This window comes from Wolffia australiana, chromosome 11 (assembly GCF_029677425.1).
Source record: "Wolffia australiana isolate 7733 chromosome 11, ASM2967742v1".
Taxonomy (NCBI): Eukaryota; Viridiplantae; Streptophyta; class Magnoliopsida; order Alismatales; family Araceae; genus Wolffia; species Wolffia australiana.
The window spans coordinates 11,021,782-11,048,167 of record NC_135845.1 but is presented as its reverse complement, the minus strand read 5'-3'; the positions used below and the strand labels follow the sequence as shown (position 1 = coordinate 11,048,167).

The window sequence follows — 26,386 nt, the reverse complement described above, 5'->3', positions numbered from 1 at the left end:
CATGAATAAATGAAATATATATTAATGACGGGGAGCCTACTTAAATTTGAAGTTATAGCTCCAAATAAAAGCATACACACTGTTTTTGCCAATTTTAACAAATAGATGATGGATCCATCAATTAGATTTCTTTATATATCATAACAGTATTTACTGAAGTATAATTGAAATAAAAAATAAATGATTCTTAAGGATTCTTTAATATAACATTTGATTTGGTTAGAATAATATTCCAATTGGGTTGCCCCACTTAGAGTTTAGCATGAAATCAAAGTTAATTCATTACAATGGAGTTTTTTGCAAACCTATAAGTTCCATCCTCTTATTTAAAACATTTAAAATTTTATTGTTTTACATCTGAGAAAATTGGAAAGTTGTAAAAGACAATAGTCTGGACCTTATAAAAGACAACATAATTAAACCCTAATTACTTGCTCATCAATATTCTAGACCACATAAAAGATGACAAAGCACACATTTCTAGGCCCACCAACTCCCAGAAACTAAAAAACATATAATAAATAGAAATCAGCCAGCCAACCACTAACATAATTCGCAAACTTATGTTCAACTCGGTATATTATATCAATTCTGGAAAATGGTCTTCACCTAGTGAAAGATGGCAAAGTATGCATTGTCAGGCCAACAAAATCCAAAAAAATTATTCATTAATAATAATTAGAAATCATTCATCCAACCACTAATATAATATCACAAGCGTATGTTCAAATCTGTAAAATCTGTATATTATATAATTCTTAACATAGTCTTGACCAAGTGAAAGATGACAAAGCTTGCACTACCAGGCTGACTTAGCCTTGACCTAGTGAAATATTACAAACATAGAATAATACCCAACTAACTCCCGACAACTCAGGTTTTTACAATAAATACTAACAAACTTATTTTCAACTCTGTATATTACATGAATTCTCACCATAGTCTTGATCTACTAAAAGATGGCAAAGCATGCACTGCCAACCAACCAACTGCCAGGAAAACTTAGACTTGGCCTAGAAAAAGATAACAAATATAATACTCAAAAGCTCATGTTCAACTATGTATAATAAAAAAATTAACAACATAGTCTGGTCCTAGTGAAATATAACAAATACAAATACTCACCAGCTTATGTTAAACTCTGTCTATTAAATCAATCAACAACATAGTCTTAACCTAGTGAAAGATAAAAAATATAATTCTCACAACCTTGTGTTCAAATCTGTATATTAAACCAATTAACAACATAGTCCTGAACTAATGAAAGATAACAAATATAATACTCACAAGCTTATGTTCCACTCTGTATACTAAACTAATTAACAACATACTCTTGACCTAGTGAAGGATGACAAACATAATTCTCACACTCTTATGTTCAACTCTGTATATTAAATCAATCAAAAACATAATCCTGACCTAATAAAAGATAACTAATATAATACTCACAAGTCTATGTTCAACTCTGTATATTCAACCAATTAACAACATAGTTCTAACCTAGTGACAGATAACAAATATAACACTCACAAGCTTATGTTCAAATCTTTATATTAAATCAATCAACAAAATATCCTTGACCTAGTGAAAGATAACAAATATCATACTCAGAAGCTTGGGTTCAACTCTGTAATTAAACCAATCAACAACATAGTCTTTGACCTAGAGAAAGATAACAAATTATAATACTCGCAACCTTATGTTAAACTCTGTATATTAAATCAATCAACAACATAGTCCTGACCTAATGAAAGGTAACAAATATAAGACTCACAAGCTTATGTTCAACTCTGTATATTAAATCAAACAACAACATAGTCCTGACCTAATGAAAGGTAACAAATATAAGACTCACAAGCTTATGTTCAACTCTGTATATTAAATCAATCAACGACATAGTCCTGACCTAGTGAAAGATAACAAATATCACACTCAGAAGCTTGGGTTCAACTCTGTAAATTAAACCAATCAACAGCATAGTCTTTGACCTAGTGTTAGGCCCCTAACTAGGTGGCATTCCCTGCCCAGAGGCCTGCATGCTTATTGGGATGGCGTGTCCGTGTATTTTGGCTCACGACATTAAAGGACTGAGTCATTATGGGTAGCGATGCCCAAATACCTGATCTTTCAGGCCATTGCCCCTGTACGTGGTGATACACTACAGACGGTGCACGTGCCCCTCCACGCCCAAGGCGGGACGGATCAAGTATGGTCCGCGCATACTGGGCGCGCTGGCTGATTGGTGTGTGTGCGCGCGCGCCAAGCGCCACGCGCCAACGCCAAGCGCCAACACCAAGCGCCAACACCAAGCGCCAACACCAAGCGCCATGCGCGGGCGCCAACGCTGAGCGCTTGGCGCGGGGGCGAGAAGTGCTGTGCGCGGGTGCGGGACGCGCAAGCCGGGCGACGTGCCACGTTTGCAACGCGCAGAGTTGTGCGAGGTATCGCGTAGCGGCCGCGCGCACATTTCGTGTGCGGGGCACGGGGCCAGGAGACATCCCGTCAGGAGACTAAGGCATGTGGCGCACAGAGAGCGCCGAGACGGCACAGCGGGCGCGTAGCGCTCCTACGGGTAGTGCTGGATGCACAGCGCCCACCTCGAGGGCGTCGAATGCGGCGGCGTCATGCAGGCTACATGCGAGGGTGTAGACACGGGTGCTGGTGGTGTGTGCGATCGTCAAGGCAGGGGTGGCGTGTGTGATTGCCACGACCGCGGGCGCGCGGCGCCCGGCCCGGCGCACTTGTGTAGCGGCAGAGCATGTGCGTATGCGCGGAGCGGCGGCCTTGAGGCGGTGTGGTGACATTACCTCGGCGCAAAGCGCCTCGTCTCGTTCCTTGTATCACCCCTCGTCTTCCCCCATGTAATGATCCCAACGATGATGTATTGTTTCATGATATAAATGCAATGACCTTATTCCCTGACGAGGCTGCGTCCCCACCATCTTCTCTAACCCCTTCTATGCGATCTTAAGCAATTGCAAAGCTTTCGCTGCAAGAGATCAAGGCTGCTCAGTGTTTTGCCCTGAACATTGAGGTCGGCACACGCCAAATTTGAGCAAGAGACCTAGCTCAGGATTTGACCGTGTGACAACTGGTATCAGAGCCAGGTTGGATCGCCTCCCCTTGTGCTTCTGACTCTGGTTGAGGAGATGGAGTTGTTTTGCGCACAGTTACACGAAGAGAGACGGCAAAAGGAGAAGGAGTATAGGCTGACTATTCGCTTGCTGCACAAGAATATGTTGGGTTTGAAGATCCACGTTGACAGGAACTACGATGAGTTAAAGTCGGATGTAAAAGACTTGCGGGTGGAGACCCGCCAGAGGCACGAGGTCCTCGAAGAAACTGGGAGACAACATGAAGACATCATCCGACAGTTGACCGAGATGGTCTTGACCCTAAAACTCAAGGTGGAAAAGCTGGAAGCAGGACCCAGCAGTCGTCCCGACAGCGATGACAAGGAGAAGCACTCACTCCCTCGACCGCGGTTCGACGGATCTCGCAGGGAAGACGCAGTGGCGGATTTCCTATATGACAGCGACCGGTATTTTGGTGAGAGAGACCTCTTAGACGAGAGGAAAATACTACGGGCTAGTTACTTCCTCATAGATGAAGCCAAGTTGTGGTGGCGTCAGTGAGAGGAGTGTGGTAATTGGCCACCTCCCACATATGAAGACTTTGTGCGAGAGATAAAGGAAAGCTTCATGCCACACAACACGACGTGGATTGCGAGGGGAGAACTTAAAAACCTCAAGATGATGGGCAATCTGAGGGAATATGTGGGCCAATTTGTGTCCATAATCCGGAGGATCACCGACATGTCTGAGGCGGACAAGCTCTACCGCTTTGCCAAGGGCCTTCCCCACTTGCTCTAGACATTTCTGGAGAGGAGACATTGTAGAGACCTAAACTCGGCCAACAAGGTCGTGGAAGGAACAGAGCTCCGCCCCGCTAGACCCGCCAAAGTAGAGGATAAACCCATGAAAGGGAACAAGCTGCGCCAAGAGCGCGCCGAGGCACCAGCAGGACCAAGCAGTCAAGGCCTGAAGAGGAAGTTCAAGCCAGGCCACGGCAAGAGCCGAGACAAGGGCAAGAGCCCGAGAGTGTGGAAACAGGCTCTAGGCGATGGGGCCAACAAGTTAACTTGTTTCGCTTGCGGAGGACCCCATTTCATGAGGGATTGCCCAAGAGGGACGGCGGCGGCCACCAACGTTAATGCAATGGTCGTGCCGCCGGCCCAACCGAATGTTCCAGGGGGTAGTAGTACGGTGACCTTGAACCCCCTCCAGTGCTTGGCAGCACTACAGGGGGGCGCCCCAGTCCAGTATGAGGGTTTGAACCTCTTGCACATCCCGATACTGATCAACAACAAGCCCTCCACGGCCATGGTCGACACGGGGGCGACGCACAACATCCTCGCCGAGAGAGAAGCCAAGAAGCTCGGCTTGAAGCTGTCCCCAAGTACGGGGAAGATCAAGGCCGTTAACTCGGAAGCTCGAGACATCGTCAGCGTGGCCAAGGGGGTGCTGCTGCAGGTGGGAACGTGGGAGGGCCGGACCAACTTCACGGTGTCCCCCATGGATGACTTCACGGTCGTCCTAGGTCTTGATATTCTAATGGGTTCACGCGTTGTTGTGTTCCCCCAATACCACGGCATACTGTTCCCGGAGGGATCTCACCCATGTTTCGTGAGGGACCAAGGAGTCCAGAAGCCGCAGAACACCGCTCTCTTGTCCGCTATGCAAATTAAGGACGGATTGAGGAAGGGGGAAGAGACCTTCCTTGTCACCATATGAGGGCCAACACCCTGGAAAAAGGGTGAAAGGCAGGGGTGTGCACCAGCTCGTTTGGCGACACTTAGTTGAGGTGACGACGACGACAACAACCCTGGTGCAGCCGCGGGTGGATTACCGGGGCCAATTGTAGATGTACTACGGGAGTTTTCCAAGGTGATGCCCGTGCAACTCCCCGCGAAGCTGCTGCCTAGGCGGGATGTGGACCATGAGATCGAATTGCTCCCCGTTACACGTCCCCCTGTGTGGGCACCCTATAAGATGCCCCCCCCCTTACCTGGAGGAGCTAAGGAAACAACTCCAAGAACTGCTGGAGAGCAAGCTCATCCGGCCGTCCAAGGCTCCCTTCGGCGCCCCAGTTCTCTTCCAAAAGAAGGACGGGTCGCTCCGACTTTGTGTGGACTACCGAGCGTTAAACAAGGTAACAGTGAAAAATAAATATCATGTACCGAATGCTGAAGAGATGTTTGACAAGCTCGGTGAGGCTCGCTACTTCTCACAGATGGACTTGAAGGGCGGGTACCACCAAGTGCGGATCAAGGAGGGGGATGAACAGAAGACGGCGTGCGTGACTCGCTATGGATCCTTCGAATTTTGTGTGATGCCCTTTGGGCTCACGAACGTTCCTACTACTTTTTGTTGCCTCATGAACACTATTTTTCAAGATTATATCGATGATTTTGTCATCGTGTACTTGGATGATATTCTCGTATACAGCCAGAGCTTGGATGACCATGTGAGGCACCTGAGGAAGGTGATGGCCAAGTTGAAGGAGCACGAGCTCTAACTCAACCTGAAAAAGTGTGAGTTTGCCTTGTAGGAGATTGAGTTCCTTGGACACCTAGTCGGGAAGGGAAGTGTGCACATGGATCCCTCGAAGGTGAAGGCCATCGAGAATTAGACGGAGCCGAAGGGAGTGCCACAATTGAGATCGTTCCTTGAGTTGGCTAATTACTACCAGAAGTTCATCAAAGGCTTCTCCCGACTAGCTGCCCCTCCAACGGACTTGTTGAAGAAAGATGTGAAGTGGTAGTGGGTAGACCGGTGTCAAAGAGCATTTGACAAGTTGAAGAGTGCAGTCTCCAGCGAGTCGGTGCTCCAATTGCCCAAGTTCAACAAATCGTACGAGGTACATACTAATGCTTCTGTTTTCGCACTTGGAGGTGGCTTGATGCAGGATGGACACCCCGTGGCTTACGAGAACTGCAAACTTAACGACGCGGAAAGAAGGTACTCAGTACACGAGAAGGAGATGACAGCGGTGGTCCATTGCCTGAGAGTTTGGCACCACTATCTCCTCGGAGGGAAATTCGTGGTCTACACCGACAACATGGCCACCAGTTTCTTCGAGTCCCAGAAGAAGTTGACCCCGAAGTAAGCGAGATGGCAGGACTTCTTAGCATAGTTTGACTTCGACTTGAAGTACAAGCCGGGGCGCGCCAATCACGTGGCCGACGCCCTAAGCCGCAAAGAATCAGAAGTGTTTGTGGCTGCACTTTCAGCAGTCCAAGGAAGCATCCTCGACGAAATCAAGTTGGCGCTGAAAGATGACCGGGAAGCCATTCGCCTGATGAAGCGCATCGCTGCGAGCAAGACAAGGAGATTCTGGAGCAATGATGGCATCATATGCAAATGGGAACAGGTCGTATGTGCCGCGTGCGGGTGGGTTGCGCCGGAAGCTCCTCTACGAGGCACACGACGCACCCCACGCCGCACACCCAAGGCAGGCTCGGACGCTTGCACTCTTGTCCAGCAACTATCACTGGCCAGGAATGGAACGTGAGGTAGAAGCCTATGTTCGTTCATGCCTGGTGTGTCAACAAGACAAGACGAAGAAGGCAAAGGCAACTGGAATGCTAGAACCTCTCCCGAGGGCGAGCAGACCGTGGGAGTCCATCTCAATGGATTTCATCACTTGCCTTCCACGCGTGGGTGGGCACGACGCTATCCTGGTTGTCGTGGATCATTTCTCCAAATATGCGACGTTCCTCCCCACCATGTCGGAGGTGCACGCAGATGGCGTGGCTCATCTGTTCATGTCCTATGTGGCGCATCACTGGGGTCTTCCACTGGACATTATTAGTGACCGAGATATAAGATTCACAGGGCATTTCTGGGAGTCGTTGTTCAAGTACATGGGCTCCAAGCTCAAATTTTCTACAAGCTTCCACCCCCAAATAGATGGTTAGACGGAACGTGTTAACTCCATGCTCGAAGAATACCTCCGGCATTACGTTTTGGTCAATCAAGAGAACTAGGTGAAGCTGCTGGATGCAGCGCAATTTGCACACAACATCAACCGGAGCTTGGCTACGGGTCACTCGCCGTTTGAGATTGCAACGGAAAGACAGCCATTGACTCCTCCGGAAGTTGTAAAGAGGAAAGGGAACGGGTATTTCCCTACGGCCTTTCGATTTGAGCGCGACCATCATGCTCGCATTGAGGAAGCCTGTGAGGCATTGGAGCGTGCTGCTCAAAGAATGAAGAAATACACCGATCAACACAGAAGGGACGTAGAGTTCCAAGTTGGCGACAAGGTTCTGTCGAAGACCAACACGTAGATGTTGAAGACGAAGCAAGCAAAGCAGCGTCACAAGGGTCTGGTACCCCGCTATGATGGACCTGTCGAAGTGGTAGCAAAAATCGAGCGGGTTGCCTACCGACTCAACATTCCTTGTTGGCTGGCGGTCCATCCGGTCTTCCATGTGTCAGTTCTGAAGAAATATATACCAGATCCCGAAGACGTGGCGAGGAACCAGCCCCAGCGTGCGCCACCAAATGTGCAAGCGCATTTCGATCAAGAAGTAGAAGCTGTCCTGGCGAAGTGGGAAATTGATCGGGGAGGACATCATGGTTGCTATCACAAGATCGAGTACCTAATCAAGTGGAAGGACAGACCAGAGGAATCAGCCACGTGGGAGCGCGACTTGGACCTATGGCAGTTCGAGGACCTACTACGAGCATATGAAGCGGAGCAGCGGGCGTCGACGAGGGCGTCGACAAGTTCAGGCGGTGGGGGCGTGGTAGGCCCCTAACTAGGCAGCATTCTCTGCCCATAGGCCTGCGTGCTTATTGGGAGGGTGTGTCCGTGTATTTTGGCTGACGACATTAAAGGATTGAGTCATTATGGGTAGTGATGCCCAAATACCTGATCTTTCAGGCCATTGCCCCTATACGTGGTGATACACTACAAACGATGCATGTGCTCGTCCACGCCCAAGGCGGGACGGATCAGGTACGGTTCGCGCATGCTGGGCGCATGGGCTGATTGGTGTATGCGCGCGCGCCAAGCGCCATGCGCGGGCGCCAACGCTACGCGCCAAGCGCCATGCGCGGGTGCCAAAGCTACGCGCCAACGCTGAGCGCTTGGCGCAGGGGCGGGAAGCGCCGCGCGCGGGTGTGGGACGCGCAGGTCGGGTGACGTGCCATGGTTGCAGCGCGCGGAGTTGTGCAGGGTGTCGCGCAGTGGCCGCGCGGGCAGCGCGCACATTGCGTGTGCGGGGCGCAGGGCCGGGAGATATCCCGCCAGGAGACTAAGGCATGTGGCACACAGAGAGCGCCGCGACGGCATAGCGGGCGCGTAGCGCTCCTACGAGTAGTGCCGGATGCACAGCGCCCAGCTCGGGGGCGTCGAATGCGGAGGCGTCGCGCAGACTGCACGCGAGGGTGTAGACACGGGTGCTGGTGGCGTGTGTGATCGTCAAGGCAGGGGTGGTGTGTGTGATCGCCACGCCCGCGGGCGCGCGGCGCCTGGCCCGGCTCACTTTTGTAGCGACAGAGCGGCGGCCTTGAGGCAGTGTGGCGACATTACCTCGGCACAAAGCGCCTCGTCTCGTTCCTTGTATCACCCCTCGTCTTCCCCCATGTAATGATCCCAACGATGATGTATTGTTTGATGATATAAATGTAATGACCCTATTCCCTAATGGGGCTGCGTCCCCACCATCTTCTCTAACCCCTTCTATGCGATCTTAAGCAATTGCAAAGCTTTCGCTGCAAGAGATCAAGGCTACTCAGTGTTTTGCCCTGAACATTGAGGTCGGCACACACCAAATTCGAGCAAGAGACCTAGCTCGGGATTTGACCGTGTGACACCTAGTGAAAGATAACAAATTATAATACTCACAACCTTATGTTAAACTCTGTATATTAAATCAATCAACAACATAGTCCTGACCTAATGAAAGGTAACAAATATAAGACTCACAATCTTATGTTCAACTCTGTATATTAAATCAATCAACAACATAGTGTTGACCTAGTAGTGAAAGATAACAAATATAACACTCACAAGCATATGTTAAACTCTGTATATTAAATTAATTAACAACAAAGTCTTGACCTAGTAGTGAAAGATAACAAATAAAATAATCACAATCTTATGTTCAACTTTGCATACTAAATCAATTAACAACGTAATCTTGACGTACTACAAATATCAAATATAATACTCACAAGCTTTTGTTCAGCTTTTTTAGGTAAATCAATAAGCAACATAGTCTTGACCTAGTGAAAGTTAACAAATATATTAGTCACGCTCTTATGTTCAACTCTGTAAATTAAATTAATCAACAACCTAATTTTGACCTACTTAAAGATATCAAAGATAATACTCACAAGCTTATGTTCAACTTTTTAACTTATATCAATTAGCAATATAGTCTTGACCTAGTGAAACTTTACAAATATAACACTCACAACCTTACGTTCAACTCTGTATATTAAACCAATTAACAACATAGTCTTGACCCAGAAAAAGATAACAAATATAATACTCGCAAGCTTATGTTCAACTCTGTATATTAAATCAATCAACAACATAATCCTGACCCAATGAAAGATAACAATTATAATACTCACAAGCTTATGTTCAACTCTGTATATTAAATTAATCAACATCATAATCCTGACCTAATGAAAGAAAACAATTGTAATACTCACAACCTTATCTTTAACTCTGTATGTTTAATTAATCATCAACATAGTCTTGACCAAGTGAAAGATAACAAACATAAGACTCACAACCTTATCTTCAACTCTGTATGTTTAATTAATCATCAACATAGTCTTGACCTAGTGAAAGATTACAAAGAACTTTATGTTCAACACTGTATATTAAATCAATTAACAACATAGTCTTGACCTAGTGACACGATAACCAATTAACAATAAAGTGTTTGCCTATTGAAAGATAACAAATATAAGACTCACATGCTTATGTTTAACTCTGTATATTAAATCAATTAACAACATAGTCCTGACCTAGTGAAAGATAGCAAACAACCTTATGTTCAACTCTTTATATTAGAGCAATTAACAACATAGTCCTGACCTAGTGAAATGTAACAAATATAATACTCAGAAGCTTTTGTTCAACTCTGTATATTAAATCAATTAACAACATAATCTTGACCTAGTGAAAGATGACAAAGCATGCATGAATAATTAAAAAATGATGGAATATTACACCGCCCAGCCAACCAACTCCCAAAAACTCAGGCATTTATAATGAGACGCCAACCGGGTATAGCGGAGCCTCCAAAGCGGGTCCAACGCCCGGTTCGAAGTCACTACTCCTTCGTAACACGATAATCCTCCATTCCCATCTACGCGGCGGCTCCAGAGCCCGACCCACCGCAGAGCAACCTCAAACATAACCTATTCCGCGGCGCATTGTAAAGTCTGATATCGTATTAGAAGTTCTTCGATCCAGCGTTGTCTTCTTCTTCCTCGCGCTTCAGAGAGAGTGAAGTTCAGAGAGAGAGGGCGAAATGCAGGGGGCGGCAGGTGCCCTATCGCCGGCGATCTCCTGCATTGGCCATGGCGGAAGCTCGAGGAAGATCTACGGATCGAGTAGGCTGAGATTCAGCCCTTTTGCGGTCTCTCAGGCCTCCAAAGCTTGCCGATTGTCGCCTGTTCAGTGCTCGATTGGGTCTCCGCCTTTGTCTTCTTCCTTGGATCAGTGTTTCCAATCTGGGTTTGGAAGGTTTTCGGAGAATCAGCGGTTTTTGCTCTACGGGAGGAGGGCGGAGGTTAAGGCCCGGGCTAGCTCGACCCCTGATAATGCTGAGGCGAAGCCTGAGAGCGGCGGGGTTGTGAAGACTCTTCAGCTCGGGGCGCTTTTCGGGCTCTGGTATCTGTTCAATATCTACTTCAATATCTTCAACAAACAGGTTTCTCTCGACTCTTAATCGTCTGCGTTTTTTTTTTCTTTTTCCTGTATGTCCGGTTAGTTTTTTTATGCTGATTTCTGAATTCGCGCATTCGGGGTTTTGTTTTTTTGCATGTGATTTAGTTTTCGATTATTTTCTTGTTTAACTGAATGCATTATAGGTTGATGTAATTTCCCCTACTTTCATTCATGAGTTATTGTTCTTCCATTTTCCTTGATTTTTTTTCCATGATGATTCTATCTTTATGTAAGACAGTTCTTAATTACTTCACGTTCAACCTCACCCTTATTTTTATAATTTACTTACTTTTTCTCTGTTTACATGCATTTGGCTCTACATTACTGCTGTAGAGTCCAGTAATTTATTAGTTTAATGCTTCGAAGGACGGAATAGCTTCGTCTTTCATATATGTTCTTCTTGCCAAATGTGCGTCTTTGCTGATGTTCTGCTTTCCGACAAATCAAAAGGGGACTAGATTTTCATGTATTGGATTATAATAATAAAAAGGATTCCCGACTTGTTTTTCATGTATTGGACTGGATTTATGTTTTACGGCTTGCTTCACAATTATGGAGTTCATTAAACGGAAGAGCTATTAGTTCTGTTAAATATTCGTTCTTCACTTATTAATCCCATCCTATGATACACGGGGTCGACTTTTCTGCTTGAAATTTACCCTCATTAAATACGGACTGAGATTTTTTATTTTTTATTTTTTATTTTCTCTTACCAGGTTCTAAAAGTCTATCCGTATCCCGTTACAATAACGGCAGTACAATTCGCTGTCGGGTCTTCTTTTGTTCTTCTGATGTGGATCACCAACCTGCTAAAGAGGCCGAAGATCTCTCTCTCTCAGGTTTTTTACTTCTAAAAATTTACCTTTAATCTCGTTATAAAAGTAATTTTCAAAGTGTCCCCAAAGTTGAAATTTAACCAACTCCACAGATTGCTGCAATACTTCCACTAGCTGCTGTACACACGCTTGGAAATCTCTTCACGAACATGAGCCTCGGAAAAGTGGCCGTCTCTTTCACGCACACGATTAAAGCCATGGAACCGTTCTTCTCGGTTCTTCTTTCTGCACTTTTCCTTGGCGAGGTTTGTGTTTCTACTCTTCGTCAAATTACTTTTTAATTGTTAGTTAATTTTCTTAACTAGTATCGGAGAAGCCGCTATTTTTTATCAGAACCTCATTTCTCTCGGATTAAGTTGCTTCTTTTAGAAAACTTGTGATAAGTATTACTTAAATTGGAAGGCCAATCTTAATCAATTGGTATTTGAGGCACATTAATTTCATGTGGACGAGTTTATGGGTTTTGCAATTTGTTGCTAACTGTGATTTCTGGCAATATCATATACAGAAACCGTCTCTTCTTGTCTTGCTGTCTCTCGCACCCATTGTCGGCGGGGTCGGGCTCGCCTCTCTGACTGAAGTTTCTTTCAACTGGTAGGCTGGTTTTGTTTTTCTTCAAAAAAATCGTATTTATATTTATTTGTCTAAAAAATATTTTGGTTCTCTATACTTCTTCCCTACCAGGGCTGGTTTCTGGAGTGCGATGGCCTCCAATGTAACGTTCCAATCTCGTAATGTTCTCAGCAAGAAGCTCATGATCAAGAAAGAGGTATAACCCATGACAGATATTCTCTCTCTCCATTTTTTCCAAAATTTTTTTTCTCTTCATCTCTCTCTCGCTCCCTCTATTCTTTTCATTAAGTTTGTATATCATGGTCAAGAAAGAGGTATAACCCAAGACCCAGACATATTCACTCTCTTCATCTCTCTCTCTATCTCCATCCATCTATCTATCTCTATTTCTTTCACTGACTTGATATAATGATACAGGAATCGCTGGATAACATATCTCTCTTCTCAATAATAACTATCCTCTCATTCGTTCTGTTGGCCCCCGTCGCCCTGGTAATGGAAGGAGTCAAGTTTACTCCCACATATCTGCAGTCTGCGGTAAGGACCTACTCCCAAGAAAAAAATTTAATTTTTAATTTGCGGCTTTTTAAACCCATGTTTATTTTCATCTCTTACAGGGTCTAAATCTCAAGGAAATTTACGTCAGATCCCTCCTTTCCAGCCTCTGTTTCCATGCTTACCAGCAGGTTAGTCCCCATCCTTCATTGCGTTATGTGGGCATGACAATTAGTGTTCGAGAATTTGATCAGATCAATTGACTGATCGGCTGCTACGATATTCGATCTGGCTGACTGGCTGCGGGTTCAGTTTGTAATCAAGGCTGAATGGATCAATCAGTGATCTAGCCTTGTAGATCGATCAGCGATCGTGAGTCGATGCGATCTGCAATCAGATCATTTGATTGGATTGCACAATGGATGACATGTTCCCATTGACATGTGGCAGCTCTCCATGACACTATTGACAAGTGGCAACTCTCCAGTGGACAAATGCGCCTTTCGTCATTAATACGCAAGCAATAGATCAGATTGAAAAGTTAAAATCTGATTGCCAATCTATGATCGAATGACTGTAGAGATTGAATTGTCTAAGTAGCATGATCAAGATACAGCTCACTTGATCAATCTGCTAACTCGATCAGATCGACTTTTTGATTGTTGGATTGCTCGACATCGATGATCGATAGTGATCTGATCTAATCAATTGATCGGATCAGAGATTCCTGATGATGATGATTTGTCATCTGTGTTCTTGGCTCTCCATCTTTTGGTTTATCTCTCTCTCTCTCTCTAACGCCATGGGTGGGGGCAGGTGTCGTATATGATACTGTCTCAGGTGACGCCGGTGACGCACTCGGTGGGGAACTGTGTGAAGCGGGTGGTGGTGATCGTAACGTCGGTGTTCTTCTTCAGGACGCCGGTCTCCCCCATCAACTCTTTGGGTACTGGCATTGCCCTGGCTGGTGTTTTCCTCTACTCCTGGATCAAGCGCCTCAAGCCAAAGAAGCTCAAGTCCCCTTGATCTCTCTCTCTCTCTCTCTTCTTTACATCTCTCTATTTTCTATCTCTCTATCTTTCTCTCCGTATGTTCCTAAGTCGCACTTGTTCCATTCTTCCTGAGATCTTTGAAATAGCTGAGTCTTCCCTTTAATCAAACTATTACTGTGGTAACTTATGATACGAACCCCAATGTATCTAGGCCTTTTTCATCATTTGGCACAATAGGGGCATTTAGGTCATATGGACCTTTGTAATCCCTTTAAATAGAGCAGCCCTCCCTTGAGGAGGGCAGCCAAGAAGTATTCCAGAAATGTGTTTGGCTCTCTCTGGCGACGTCCACTCCACCGGACCTCTCTCGTAGGCGACGTCCATTCCGCCTGCCCTTGTCCTGCCGTAGTCCATCCTAGCACGCCGGCGACCATCCCGGCGCCTTCTCCCTCCCTTTTGTCTTCTCACCGCTACGAACCAGCAGGTTCGTACCAATTGGTATCAGAGCCATTCTCCATGAGGTTATAGAGTCGTGCCTTCAGTGGCTGGAAGACCAAGCTATGGAGTCACGCCTTCAGCGCATGGAAGAGCAGCTCGAGCAGGTGCTCCTTTTGTTGGAGTGGCATTTCCACAGTTCGATTGACTTGCTGTCGGGGGAGCCAGCACCGCTCGTTCTGCGAGAACTGCTGCACTTGCCGCAAGAATCGCCGTGTCACCGCCACCCTGCCGCCGGGACCTCCACCGTGTGTGCCTCCTCCACCGTCTGATCCTCCACCGTACCAACTTCATTGTATTCTCCCTTTTTCTCTCAGTATAAAAATGGATAATTACATGAAAAACTGCCTCTGGAATAGTGTTTAGATGGTAGTGTCGCTTTGATTTATTACTATTTTCCAATTATTTTTTCTTATCTTCTTCTCTACAGGGTCTTAACCAAGGGTCAGGTCTGTCCCACCCCAGGATTGTACCTACTTCACTTTTAATTATTATTTAAGACTCAATCGTTTGGTTTAATAAGCAATATATTTATGAAATGCAACTATTTTATGTTCATCATTATTCATACTGTGCTATAAAATTTTACATGTATTGTACCTATTACTGCTACAAATTTAATTAAAATCATCTATCCCAGAATACAACACAACTTAAGTTTTAATTGAGCTATTTACTAATTGTATTTGTTAGAAGTTAGAAGTCAGAAGCTCATTTCCAAACATGTTTTTCTTCTATATTTGTCATGTTATCCTCGTTATTTCATTTATTTTTATACCCAATGTAATGTACATCTCTTTCATGGCCATTGTAAAGCGCTCAATAGTGTTCGTTCGCCTAATATCTGATAACGGACAACGTATATCGAGACGAAATAGAGGCAATTTCATATACCAGATATCCAGATGAAATCAAGGAAACCGATGAAATCACGGCAATTCCAAATATCCACCTGATACTCGATATTGGGAATGATATTGTATGGCTCAGGATGTAGCAGATGCCAATACCTGATACAGGATATTGAAATCCTCACCTAAAAATTGGTTTTTAGATTTCAATATCCCAAATTTGTCATCTGAATGCTGAGATGAAGACGACACTGATACCTGGCTGATGCTGTATGAGTTGCCGATACTATAGCAACCGACATCTGATATCATCATCTGATATCCAGATATCGGTAAAGACAGATATTGGATTTTCCAATTTCTGATATTAGATAAAGCATACGTCCTGATATCATCATCTGACATTGGTCTTGTCGCAGGTGAACACTAGCACTCGTATTCACATCTTACGATCAGAACCTAGCATGTACTTTATAAAATGAGCCCTTCGCCCTATCAATAGACAATTCATTTTTATGTTAATGCCACTGGTCATCTCCATGCTTGGATTTTCCACAGCTGATCGTGCATTCATGTATTTTTTACGTAGACATACTACTCATATTCGACATTGCAAATTAGTAAGAGTCAACTGAAGGCATCGATACAAATTTGTCTTATTAAAGACAATTGATAATTCCATGTCCATTTAATGCCAACTGATATCAGTTTCTAAACTATTTTCAAACCTTGATTGAGTTCTATTTTTTCCTGTATTTAATCCTTGAGAATGACTCATTTCGCATTTGAATTACATATATTTTAAACTATATATTTATAAACAAAGTAAAATTTTGAAATCATAAATAAAAAAAATTAAATGTACATAAATTATTCAAACATCTGTTCATATAAATTTAGTTAAAATGTATAAACTCTTTTATACATAATATCACAGTCTGGAAAATCCATATGTAAGTAATATCACTAAACTCATATGTATAAAATGCTGCTTATATTTCTGATCCAGTAATTACTTTCGCAAGATTTTTTTTTAAATAATAAAACTAAATGTACAGTTTTATTTGCATCAACTCTCAGCCATCTTTGGATACATAAACATCCAAATTTATTGCACATTAATAATATTCGTCTACTAAAACTTTAAACATGAAGTTTTATGAGTTCATATCTATTCAACATCAAAATCATAATCACTTTACTATTTGTCTTTTCATGCCCATAATGAATCTCCATTTGTTCCCTCCATCAAACTCGTAGCCCAATTGATGATAAAGGCTAACTGCATCGATTATTATGCATTTAATTTATAATTTCGTGTACACGCTTAACATTTATTGTATTGTAGAGTAATACGACTTAACTGACAACACTTCAAGCATTGATTTAAGTTATTCAGGTAAAGTCTTCAAATTCAATGTATACGTAAATAAAACCATTATTATTTATCTTTTTTTTATACAATATTCGAGTTGTAATTTTTTCCTATTTCATTTAGATAAGAATGAAACTAAAAGTAACTTTTTAAGTTGCAATTTTGTTCAATTATATCCCTTCTCTATTCATTGTTCGAACTATATATTAATCACAAATTATAACATCTGTTTCATTTGTAATACAACATAATGTACATCTTAACTGTATCCATTTTTATCCTAAATTAAACAACTAAACGTAACCAATAACATTCAATTTATGAATCATGATGGTTTAACTAGGCTGAATAAGTCGGGTAATCCAAATGACTAAATGAGTTCACTAGGATGATCTAGTTTGATAACTAAACATGACACACCTACCTAGGTGACGCAGACTGTCTACCTGGTCCTCTAGTTGACCTTATACAGAACCCTAGTCCAGGTTAATAGTATTTTTAAAAAGTTGAATATTTTGCCTATAAAAAATAAAAATGATTAAATTCAATAAATGAACCTCTAACTACCATTCAAAACTTCAAGTTAAAGCAAACATTTATGTCACTTGACCTTAATTGACTGTACTTACCTCGAAGAAAGCAAATTAAATTTCTACCATACCTGACCTGCCCCGGGTTGACCTAATAGGGAATTTAGTCAAGTTTAATAGTATTTTTAAAAAGTTGAAAAATTTGCATATAAGAAATTAAAATATAATTTCAATCAAGGGTTAATAGCACGGTATGTCCCAAACTTTTTCAAAAATCTGAGATATAACCTAAACTTTTTTTTTGGCACGGTATATCCCAAACTCTCTAAGTCGACGCCGACATATCCCGGTGATGACGTGGAATCCATCGTGGCTGCCAGGTGGATTTCCGGCCAGATTTTGACCTGGCGAAATCCACCTAGCACCACGATGGATTCCACGTCATAACGGGGATTCCACTGCCAGGTGTTTTCTGATAAGAGAGAGAGAGGTATTCTAGAGAGAGAAAGAGAGGCTTTCTAGAGAGAGAGAAAAAGGGAGACGAAGCGGCCATGGCGTCCATGGCGTCCGCCCATGATCGCTCACCCCAAGCTCGACTCAGTCACCAAGGAGCTCTTCTCAATCGGATACGACGTCGTCCGCAAACCCAACCTCCGTTATTTCTGGTTCTCGCTTGACGGGAAGATGTCTACCAGCAGATCATTTTTGAACTGAAAGAGATGGTCCGCGGAGGGTCCCCTGTCGTATTCAACAAGACGAATGTCACAAGATTCGGGATTCTCCCTCGTTAAGCGGAGGATGCGTCCGAGCTGAAGTGGGTTGACGTTCCGGGGTGCTTCTGCTTCCACATTTGGAACGCTTGGGAGGAGGTTGAGACGGGGGAAATCGTCGTAATCGGGTCTTGTATGACCCCCCTGAACTCGGTGTTCAACGAGGGCGCGGAGGGCCTGAGCAGCGTTCTGTCCGAAATCAGGCTATGAAAGAGAGCGAGAGTATAACGCAAACTTCCTCTCTCTCTCTCTAGAACGCCTCTCTCCCTCTCTCTCTAGAATGCCTCTCTGTCTCTCTCCTTATCTCTCTCTAGAATGCCTCTCTCTCTCCCCCTTATCGGAAACACCTGGCAGTGGAATCCCCGTTATGACATGGAATCCAACGTGGCTGCCAGGTGGATTCCGCCAGGTCAAAATCTGGCCGGAAATCCACATGGCAGCCATGATGGATTCCACGTTATCACCGGGATATGTCAGCGTCGGACTTAGAGAGTTTGGGATATACCGTGCCAAAAAAAAACTTTAGGTTATATCTCAGATATTTGAAAAAGTTTGGGACATACCGTGCTATTAACCCTTCAATCAATGAACCTCTAGCTACCATTCAAAAGTTCAAGTTAAAATCAAACATTTATGTCACTTGACCTTAATTGACTGTACTTACTTGAAGAAAGCAAAGAAAAGTTCTATCATACCAGACCTGGCCCCAGGTTGACCTAATACAGAACCCTAGTCCAGGTTAAACTATGCTTTAAACATTTCGAACATTTTACCAAGAAAAATTAAAAATATACAATTCAATTGACAAACCTCTAGCCACCATTCAAGTTAAATCAAACAATTTTATCACTTAGTCAAAGAAATCAAATAAATAAGAGACAAGAAAATGATTCTAGTTATTTATTTTTCTGAGTTTAAAATTTTCTCTTATTTAAGTTTTTGAGTGGCAGAGAAGGGAGGGAAGGGAGGTGAGAATAACGACCGGTCTTTTTGTTGGGTGAGCGGGTAATCTCACCAGGCGGTGACCTGACTACGGTTCCGAGCCTATAAAAACCCTGACCTTGACTGAATCGTAGTTTCCGTTGGTGTTCTTCCTCGCTCAAGCGGTGAGCAAGCGTCGCCTGAGCGGGAGAATACGGCGGCGAGAGGCTCGATCTTGCAGCTGCGGTACAGTCTTTGATCGATTCGTTTCCTTCTTCGTTATAGACCTCTCCGATGTTTGATTCTTGGGGTTTTTTTTTGGGTCGCGGGAAGAATAACCTAGCCCTTCATGTAGTCGTGATTCCCTTTGTGCATTTCTTCGTTCGTGTTGGGTCGTTTGGGGATATGGTTTCTGAGGGGGAAATTTGATGATTTGTCGGGTTGATTGATGGTCTTCGTGTTGTTTGTGGTCTGGGTTTGGTCTATTTTGGTTAGGGTTTTCTTTTTTGGGGGGAAATTCGGTTTTTTTTAGGGGCCGGCAATTCTGTGTTCATGATTTTAGTGACGGTACTCATGTTGCCCTAATTCTCATCTTATTATGATTATTATCGCGGGTTGATGAATTTCTTACTCTTTGAGGTCTGGGGTTGTACTACTTTGGCTAGGTGTTCTTGTTTTTTGAACAATATGAAATTCTTGTTTTTTGGTCAGTTTCACGTTCATAATTTTAGCGACGGTTTTCCTGCTGCCCTAATTCTTATCTTTTTATCCTCGCAGGAATTAATTTCGTGCAATAGACTCTGCAAGGATTCCCTTAGAATGTTTATGCAAATGATACACTAGTTTGCTTGAGAAATTGTAGTCAGAAGGGATTGTTTTGTGCGAACTGTTCTTAGAGTTTTAAGTATTGTTCGATCTTGGGCAATGATGGCTTCTGCGGCGGCCGGATCTACCTCTGTGCGATATGCCCCTGAAGATCCAACACTACCCAAGCCATGGAAAGGCCTGATCGATGGAAACACTGGATATCTTTATTTCTGGAATCCTGTTACAAATATTACTCAGTACGAGAGGCCTGTTCCTCTTGATGCTCCTAGCTTGCCTCCTCCACCACCCAACCCTCCAAAGCCCGTAGTTCTTACTCCGAACTCGGTCATACAAGGGAAGCAAACTGTTGCTGCAATGCATGGGCACCAGCGCGATATGAAGGAAGACGATGGACGACACGGCGGGGCTCGTGGCTATGGGGTATAAATTCTTTTGCGATTTCCTCGCGGTTGTTGGGATTAGAGAAGTAAATTATTATTTTCTTTTGATTTTGGAAATTTTTTAACCGAAAGTCGTTTTTATAACTTTGATCATGGTATCCTTATAAGTTCCGGTTATACTAATGTCAAATTCACTCAATAGTAACCCTGAACGATTGATTTAGTTTGCTTCTCATTTTTGTCTGCTTGCGAATGGGGGAGAAGGATTTTATGATTAACAATATTTTATTTGGTTTCAGCAACATGGGTCTAAGACTAGTACATACTCATAAGTTCCGGTTATACTAATGTCAAATTCACACAATAGTAACCCTGAACGATTGATTTAGTTTGCTTCTCATTTTTGTCTGCTTGTGAATGGGGGAGAAGGAATTTATGATTAACGATATTTTATTTGGTTTCAGCAACATGGGTCTAAGACTAGTACATACTTATAAGTTCCGGTTATACTAATGTCAAATTCACTCAATAGTAACCCTGAACGATTGATTTAGTTTGCTTCTCATTTTTGTCTGCTTGCGAATGGGGGAGAAGGATTTTATGATTAACGATATTTTATTTGGTTTCAGCAACATGGGTCTAAGACTAGTACATACTTATAAGTTCCGGTTATACTAATGTCAAATTCACTCAATAGTAACCCTGAACGATTGATTTAGTTTGCTTCTCATTTTTGTCTGCTTGCGAATGGGGGAGAAGGATTTTATGATTAACAATATTTTATTTGGTTTCAGCAACATGGGTCTAAGACTAGTACATACTCATAAGTTCCGGTTATACTAATGTCAAATTCACACAATAGTAACCCTGAACGATTGATTTAGTTTGCTTCTCATTTTGTCTGCTTGCGAATGGGGGAGAAGGAATTTATGATTAACGATATTTTATTTGGTTTCAGCAACATGGGTCTAAGACTAGTACATACTTATAAGTTCCGGTTATACTAATGTCAAATTCACTCAATAGTAACCCTGAACGATTGATTTAGTTTGCTTCTCATTTTTGTCTGCTTGCGAATGGGGGAGAAGGATTTTATGATTAACAATATTTTATTTGGTTTCAGCAACATGGGTCTAAGACTAGTACATACTCATAAGTTCCGGTTATACTAATGTCAAATTCACACAATAGTAACCCTGAACGATTGATTTAGTTTGCTTCTCATTTTTGTCTGCTTGCGAATGGGGGAGAAGGATTTTATGATTAACGATATTTTATTTGGTTTCAGCAACATGGGTCTAAGACTAGTACATACTTATAAGTTCCGGTTATACTAATGTCAAATTCACTCAATAGTAACCCTGAACGATTGATTTAGTTTGCTTCTCATTTTTGTCTGCTTGCGAATGGGGGAGAAGGAATTTATGATTAACGATATTTTATTTGGTTTCAGCAACATGGGTCTAAGACTACTACATACTGTCAGAGTTATACTAATGGATCAGTTAGCATCGGTCATGGTACATCGTCAGTTCACATTTCCAAGTCATCTCTGAGAGGCCATGATTCCGCGGAAATTGGAGCTGCTCTGTCAGTTGAATCTTATCGCCGTCAGCACGAGATAACTGCTATGGTAAGTGTCATTGAACATTTATTATAATTGAAAGGAAAATCATTGAGCAATTATTTAGGATTGTTTTTATTTTTGAGTTTATTGACTTTTAAACGTCTCTTTTTGTGAGTTTTAGTAGATATAGAAATCGTGTTCTCCAGCACTTCAAGTGGTTCCTCATGGATCCTGTTTCTAGTTTCTCTAATATTTGATCATTTTTCAAATGATCCATTTCTATCTATTTTTTTTTGAAATTTCCCGTTTTCGCGCGCGCCAGCTGCTTCAACCAGAGGGGGGGGGCGCGCAAGCGCAACGCCCAACTCTATCTATAATCCTCATTCTGTCTTTTTGTCGATATTGCTTGCAAAAACATGTCACCATTGTCTTACTTTTTGCGTCAAAAAGAATTTATCTTTGAATGATTGTTTATTCATGCATCACGGGTTAGGTTTACGACATAATTAACTTCCTCTCTTTGAAACCAAACATGACTCTGATGGGAGACAAAAAGAAAGGTTATTGTCTTTGTTTGATTGACACGTAGTGATAAAACACATAAGATTTTACCATTTTCAGTACTAAGTTAACCTTCTAGTTTGCAATTTTTTCTCACGGCTGATTATTTCAGAATATCATATTTTACTTTACAGGGAGATGATATTCCAGCTCCGTACATGACGTTTGAGTCTACAGGCTTTCCCTCTGAAGTGCTGCAAGAGGTACACATATTTTCATAGATTCCAGCCAAAGTCGTTGCTTAGTAATCCAGGAATGTGTCTCCTAGTTCTTTCAAACGTGCGATTGGCGGGTGGCGGACATCGATTCTAAGACTCATATCCACGTTTTTTCCGGCTTCTGCATTTTGGTCGCAGGTGCGATATTTGCTCCGGGGTGGAGCTAATGTCGTACGCTGCGCATAGCCGGTGCCGCCTTCATTTGGCGGCTTGCTTAATGGGGGCGGTGGTGGACCAGCTTTGTCGGGTGGTCCTCTGAGCTTACATCTTATGTGGCTCAGCAAGAGCCCGGCGGCTCGGTCCAGTCCACCTCTGAGCGGGACTTGTGTTCCGCCCTCTTTTTCTGGCGGGGCGCGTTGCACAGCATGCAACTTTAGTTTGGGCTGGCGGTGTTGCTGGTCTTTTCCCATGATGACTGGTTCGCCATCTGCCGCCTTCATTCCTCTCACTGCGGATGACCTAATTGTCCGCCTTAATTGGAGAAATTTAGTGGGATACTTTCATCAGCGGCCAAATTAAGGAGGGGAAATGTGGACAAAAATGGTAGGTCGGGAGGTTTTTATTTTCCCAGAGTGTTTTTAATTCCGTTTTTTTTTCTGATAGGTGCAACATGCTGGGTTTTCATTTCCCACCCCAATCCAAGCTCAGTCCTGGCCTATTGCCCTCCAGGGCCACGATATCGTAGCCATTGCAAAGACAGGCTCTGGGAAAACTCTCGGCTATCTATTTCCTGCGTTCATTCATCTAAAGAAGGTCCGGAACAACTCTCGAATGGGTCCGACTGTGCTGATCCTTGCTCCTACACGAGAGCTTGCGACGCAGATTCAAGAAGAGGCCGTCAAATTTGGGCGATCTTCCAGAGTCTCCTGCACGGTTAGATAGCTAGATATACATATAATTAGGTAGATTATTTCATGGATAGATTGATTGACTAATATTTTGATGGATAGATACAAAGATAAGACACATAAGTATGCAAAAATACAGATAGAAAGTCATATTTACAGATTAATTCATGGATAGCTTTTAGATAGATAGATTCATACGTACAAAGATATGTATAAAGACTAACAGATAGATAACCTGATTGATGGATTGATATATAGATTGAAAAATAAGTATATTAGTTGATGGATAGATAAATACATTATTAGGTAGGTGATGATACATACGGATAAACAAATAGAGAGCTAGATATATAGTAGCATAGATAGATTGATTGATTGATAGAAAGTGACAAATATAGAATGATGGATAGCTAAATAGGTTGAAAACTAGATGGATGGATAGCTAGATAGCCAGATATATAGATGGATGGATGGTTGATCGACTGGAGAAGTTGAGACCTTTTTTTCCTTCTGTTGACTGTAGTGCTTGTACGGTGGGGCGCCAAAGGGACCACAATTGAGAGATATTGAACGGGGAGCTGATGTGGTAGTTGCAACTCCAGGCCGGTTAAATGACATACTGGAGATGCGGAGGATCAGCCTGCGTCAGGTCTCATACCTCGTTCTGGATGAAGCGGACCGGATGCTGGACATGGGCTTTGAGCCCCAGATCCGGAAGATCGTCAAGGAAATACCAACCCGTCGTCAGACCCTGATGTTCACAGCCACCTGGCCCAAGGAGGTCCGCAAGATTGCCGCTGATCTCCTCGATCGTCCCCTCCAGGTCAACATCGGCAACATTGATGAGCTCGTTGCCAACGCCGCCATCACCCAGGTATCATCATCTTCACCACCATTATCACCATTGCCATCACCATGTCATAATTTGATTTTGGATGCTATGTCACAGTATGTGGAGGTGATGTCATCAATGGAGAAACAACGGCGACTGGAGCAGATCTTGCGGTCACAAGAGCCTGGTTCAAAGATGATCGTCTTCTGTTCGACAAAGAGGATGTGCGATCAACTGTCCCGCTTGCTGGCGCGCACCTTCGGTGCAGCAGCCATCCACGGAGACAAGTCCCAGAGCGAGCGGGACTTTGTGCTGAACCAATTCCGCTCTGGCCGTGCCCCCATCCTCGTCGCCACTGACGTTGCCGCCCGAGGCCTTGACATCAAAGACATCAGGTCCGTCAATCCTCATCATCATAATCATCGTACATTTGATGGCATAATTATTATAATAAGTGCAGGGTGGTGATCAACTACGATTTCCCGACGGGGGTGGAGGACTATGTGCATAGGATTGGGCGGACCGGGCGGGCGGGGGCAACAGGCCTGGCCTACACCTTCTTCTGTGATCAGGATGCCAAGTATGCGGGAGACCTGATCAAGGTGCTGGAAGGGGCGAGCCAGCGGGTCCCGTCAGAGCTGCGGGCCCTCGCTACCCGTGGTGGATATGGCAAAGCCCGCAGCCGCTGGGCCCCCACCTCCGGCGGCCCCGCCCGCCCCCATGCCGGTGGCCTTGCCAGAGGCCCGACCTGGGCCTCCTCTGCCACGGCCACTGCCGGAAGGTCTGACCGTGACCGGGACCTCCACCACCATCGCGACAGGTAATTCATTTCATTTTAATATAATTAAAATAGAAGTAAGCACTGATGTCACTTATATTGTTGTAGGTATGATAGAGGGTACTACGAGGAGCCACGAAAGGGGGGGAGAAGCCGGAGCCGGAGTCGGAGCCCGGCTAGGGGAGGTCACGGTAGGGGCCGGAGCCGGAGTCCAAGCCGGGGAAGGGTCCACAGTGCACGTCGTAGCCGGAGCCACACCCGGAGCCGTAGCAGGAGCCGAAGCCACGAGAGGTACGAGCCAGCTCATGTGTCGGCACGGGGATCGCCATCCCGGTCAGCAGAGAGGGGTTCAGGGTCGCCTTACGGTGGAGGCGGCAGAAGGGAAGAGAAGGGCGGGTCACCTCGTAAAGGGAATTCGCCAGTACCGAGGTTTGCTGCGGACGAAGAGGATGCTGGCGTTGCCGGTCCTGTCGCCAACGAGGTCGAGGCGGCGCCGCAGTAGTGGGCAGCTTCTGTAAGCGTACATCTCCCTTTTTATTGCCAGCCATTTTGCTTCCCTCTCATCTCTGCGTTTGCTGAGAGGACGATTTTAGGCACTCACAATTGTGTTCGTTTGCTAGTCGTTGATTGTTTAACTCGACATGCTCTCTCACTAACGCTCTTCTCACTAAGTCCAAAACTGAGGGGAGGGGAATACTCCAAAACTTGTTCCCAAGTTCTCAGTGATAGTCACTTTTGCAACTTTCATTTCTAACTTACTATCCACTCAGAACAAGGTTTTAGAGGGTTGTGTAGTGAAATGAGCATTTCTTCCTTGACCATTTGGATTATTGCCGGTGATGCTTACCAGAAAGTAGGGTTTGACTGTCGTGGTCTGGTCCGGTTTTCCGGCATGGACCTAAACCTAACCTGAAGTTTGGTCTGGTTCCAGTCCTTTTGGTCAATCCCGATTCGGTCCGGTACGGGGGGTGGCGGAGGAGCACGGGGGTGGCGGAGGCATTGTGAGCGTGGAGGAGTGACGATGAGTGCTTGGGGCGGGTGATGGGAAGGGCGACGGGGAGGGGGATGGTTAGTGCATGGGACAGGGTCCGGTCTGGTCCTGTTTTTTGGCATGGACCTAAACTGTACCTGAAGTTCGATCCAGTTCTAGTTCCGTCTTGTTCAGTCTCGGTCCGACAGGTCCAAAATGTCAAAGCCTACCAGAAAGTACACTTCTTTTATCTCTTCACTGATTCTTCAATTGCGCCTGTTTGGGTCTTCCCTCCTAGAAAAAAATACACATTAAGATAGATATCAGTAACATATTATCCTTCCTGATGTGACATGGACATTTTTTCTCAAAGGGTTTTTTTATAAAGAGCTCGCTTATATGCAATCTCATGGGAACGTAGGACGACATGTTGAATTCGAATGATCTAATTTGTCTTCACTGGTTTTATTTTATTTGCTGTTCTACTTTACAACCGGCTACATTTCCAGGTACAAAAATATAGGGAGGAGGAGATCTAGATATACAGAATTTGTACAGATTCTATCAACTTTTTCAGGGGGGTATT

The 26,386-nt window shown here is 44.1% G+C and overlaps 2 protein-coding genes across 2 annotated transcripts; both read left to right on the top strand.

Moving 5' to 3' along the window:
• The first annotated feature begins 10,508 nt into the window (after nt 1-10,508).
• On the top strand, nt 10,509-14,100 carry LOC144709326 (phosphoenolpyruvate/phosphate translocator 1, chloroplastic-like). Its single transcript, XM_078582855.1, has 8 exons — nt 10,509-10,963; nt 11,697-11,819; nt 11,909-12,061; nt 12,325-12,410; nt 12,501-12,585; nt 12,807-12,926; nt 13,007-13,075; nt 13,701-14,100. Exons 1-8 carry the CDS (start codon nt 10,562-10,564, stop codon nt 13,908-13,910), a joined length of 1,248 nt encoding a protein of 415 aa, XP_078438981.1. The 5' UTR covers nt 10,509-10,561; the 3' UTR covers nt 13,911-14,100.
• Nucleotides 14,101-18,971: 4,871 nt separating this feature from the next.
• LOC144709912 (DEAD-box ATP-dependent RNA helicase 14-like) lies at nt 18,972-25,470 on the top strand. Its single transcript, XM_078583583.1, has 9 exons — nt 18,972-19,064; nt 19,596-20,066; nt 21,480-21,659; nt 22,289-22,357; nt 22,976-23,245; nt 23,744-24,094; nt 24,170-24,447; nt 24,513-24,872; nt 24,939-25,470. Exons 2-9 carry the CDS (start codon nt 19,743-19,745, stop codon nt 25,330-25,332), a joined length of 2,226 nt encoding a protein of 741 aa, XP_078439709.1. The 5' UTR covers nt 18,972-19,064; nt 19,596-19,742; the 3' UTR covers nt 25,333-25,470.
• The last annotated feature ends 916 nt before the right edge of the window (nt 25,471-26,386 follow it).

Coding starts and splice junctions, on each gene's coding strand:
- LOC144709326 (XM_078582855.1), top strand. CDS start 10,562: ATGCAGGGGGCGGCAGGTGCCCTATCGCCGGCGATCTCCTGCATTGGC. Junction 12,411..12,500: donor ACTGAAGTTTCTTTCAACTG/GTAGGCTGGTTT, acceptor CTTCCCTACCAG/GGCTGGTTTCTGGAGTGCGA. Junction 12,586..12,806: donor AGCTCATGATCAAGAAAGAG/GTATAACCCATG, acceptor ATAATGATACAG/GAATCGCTGGATAACATATC.
- LOC144709912 (XM_078583583.1), top strand. CDS start 19,743: ATGATGGCTTCTGCGGCGGCCGGATCTACCTCTGTGCGATATGCCCCT. Junction 20,067..21,479: donor GCGGGGCTCGTGGCTATGGG/GTATAAATTCTT, acceptor ATTTGGTTTCAG/CAACATGGGTCTAAGACTAC. Junction 24,873..24,938: donor CTCCACCACCATCGCGACAG/GTAATTCATTTC, acceptor ATATTGTTGTAG/GTATGATAGAGGGTACTACG.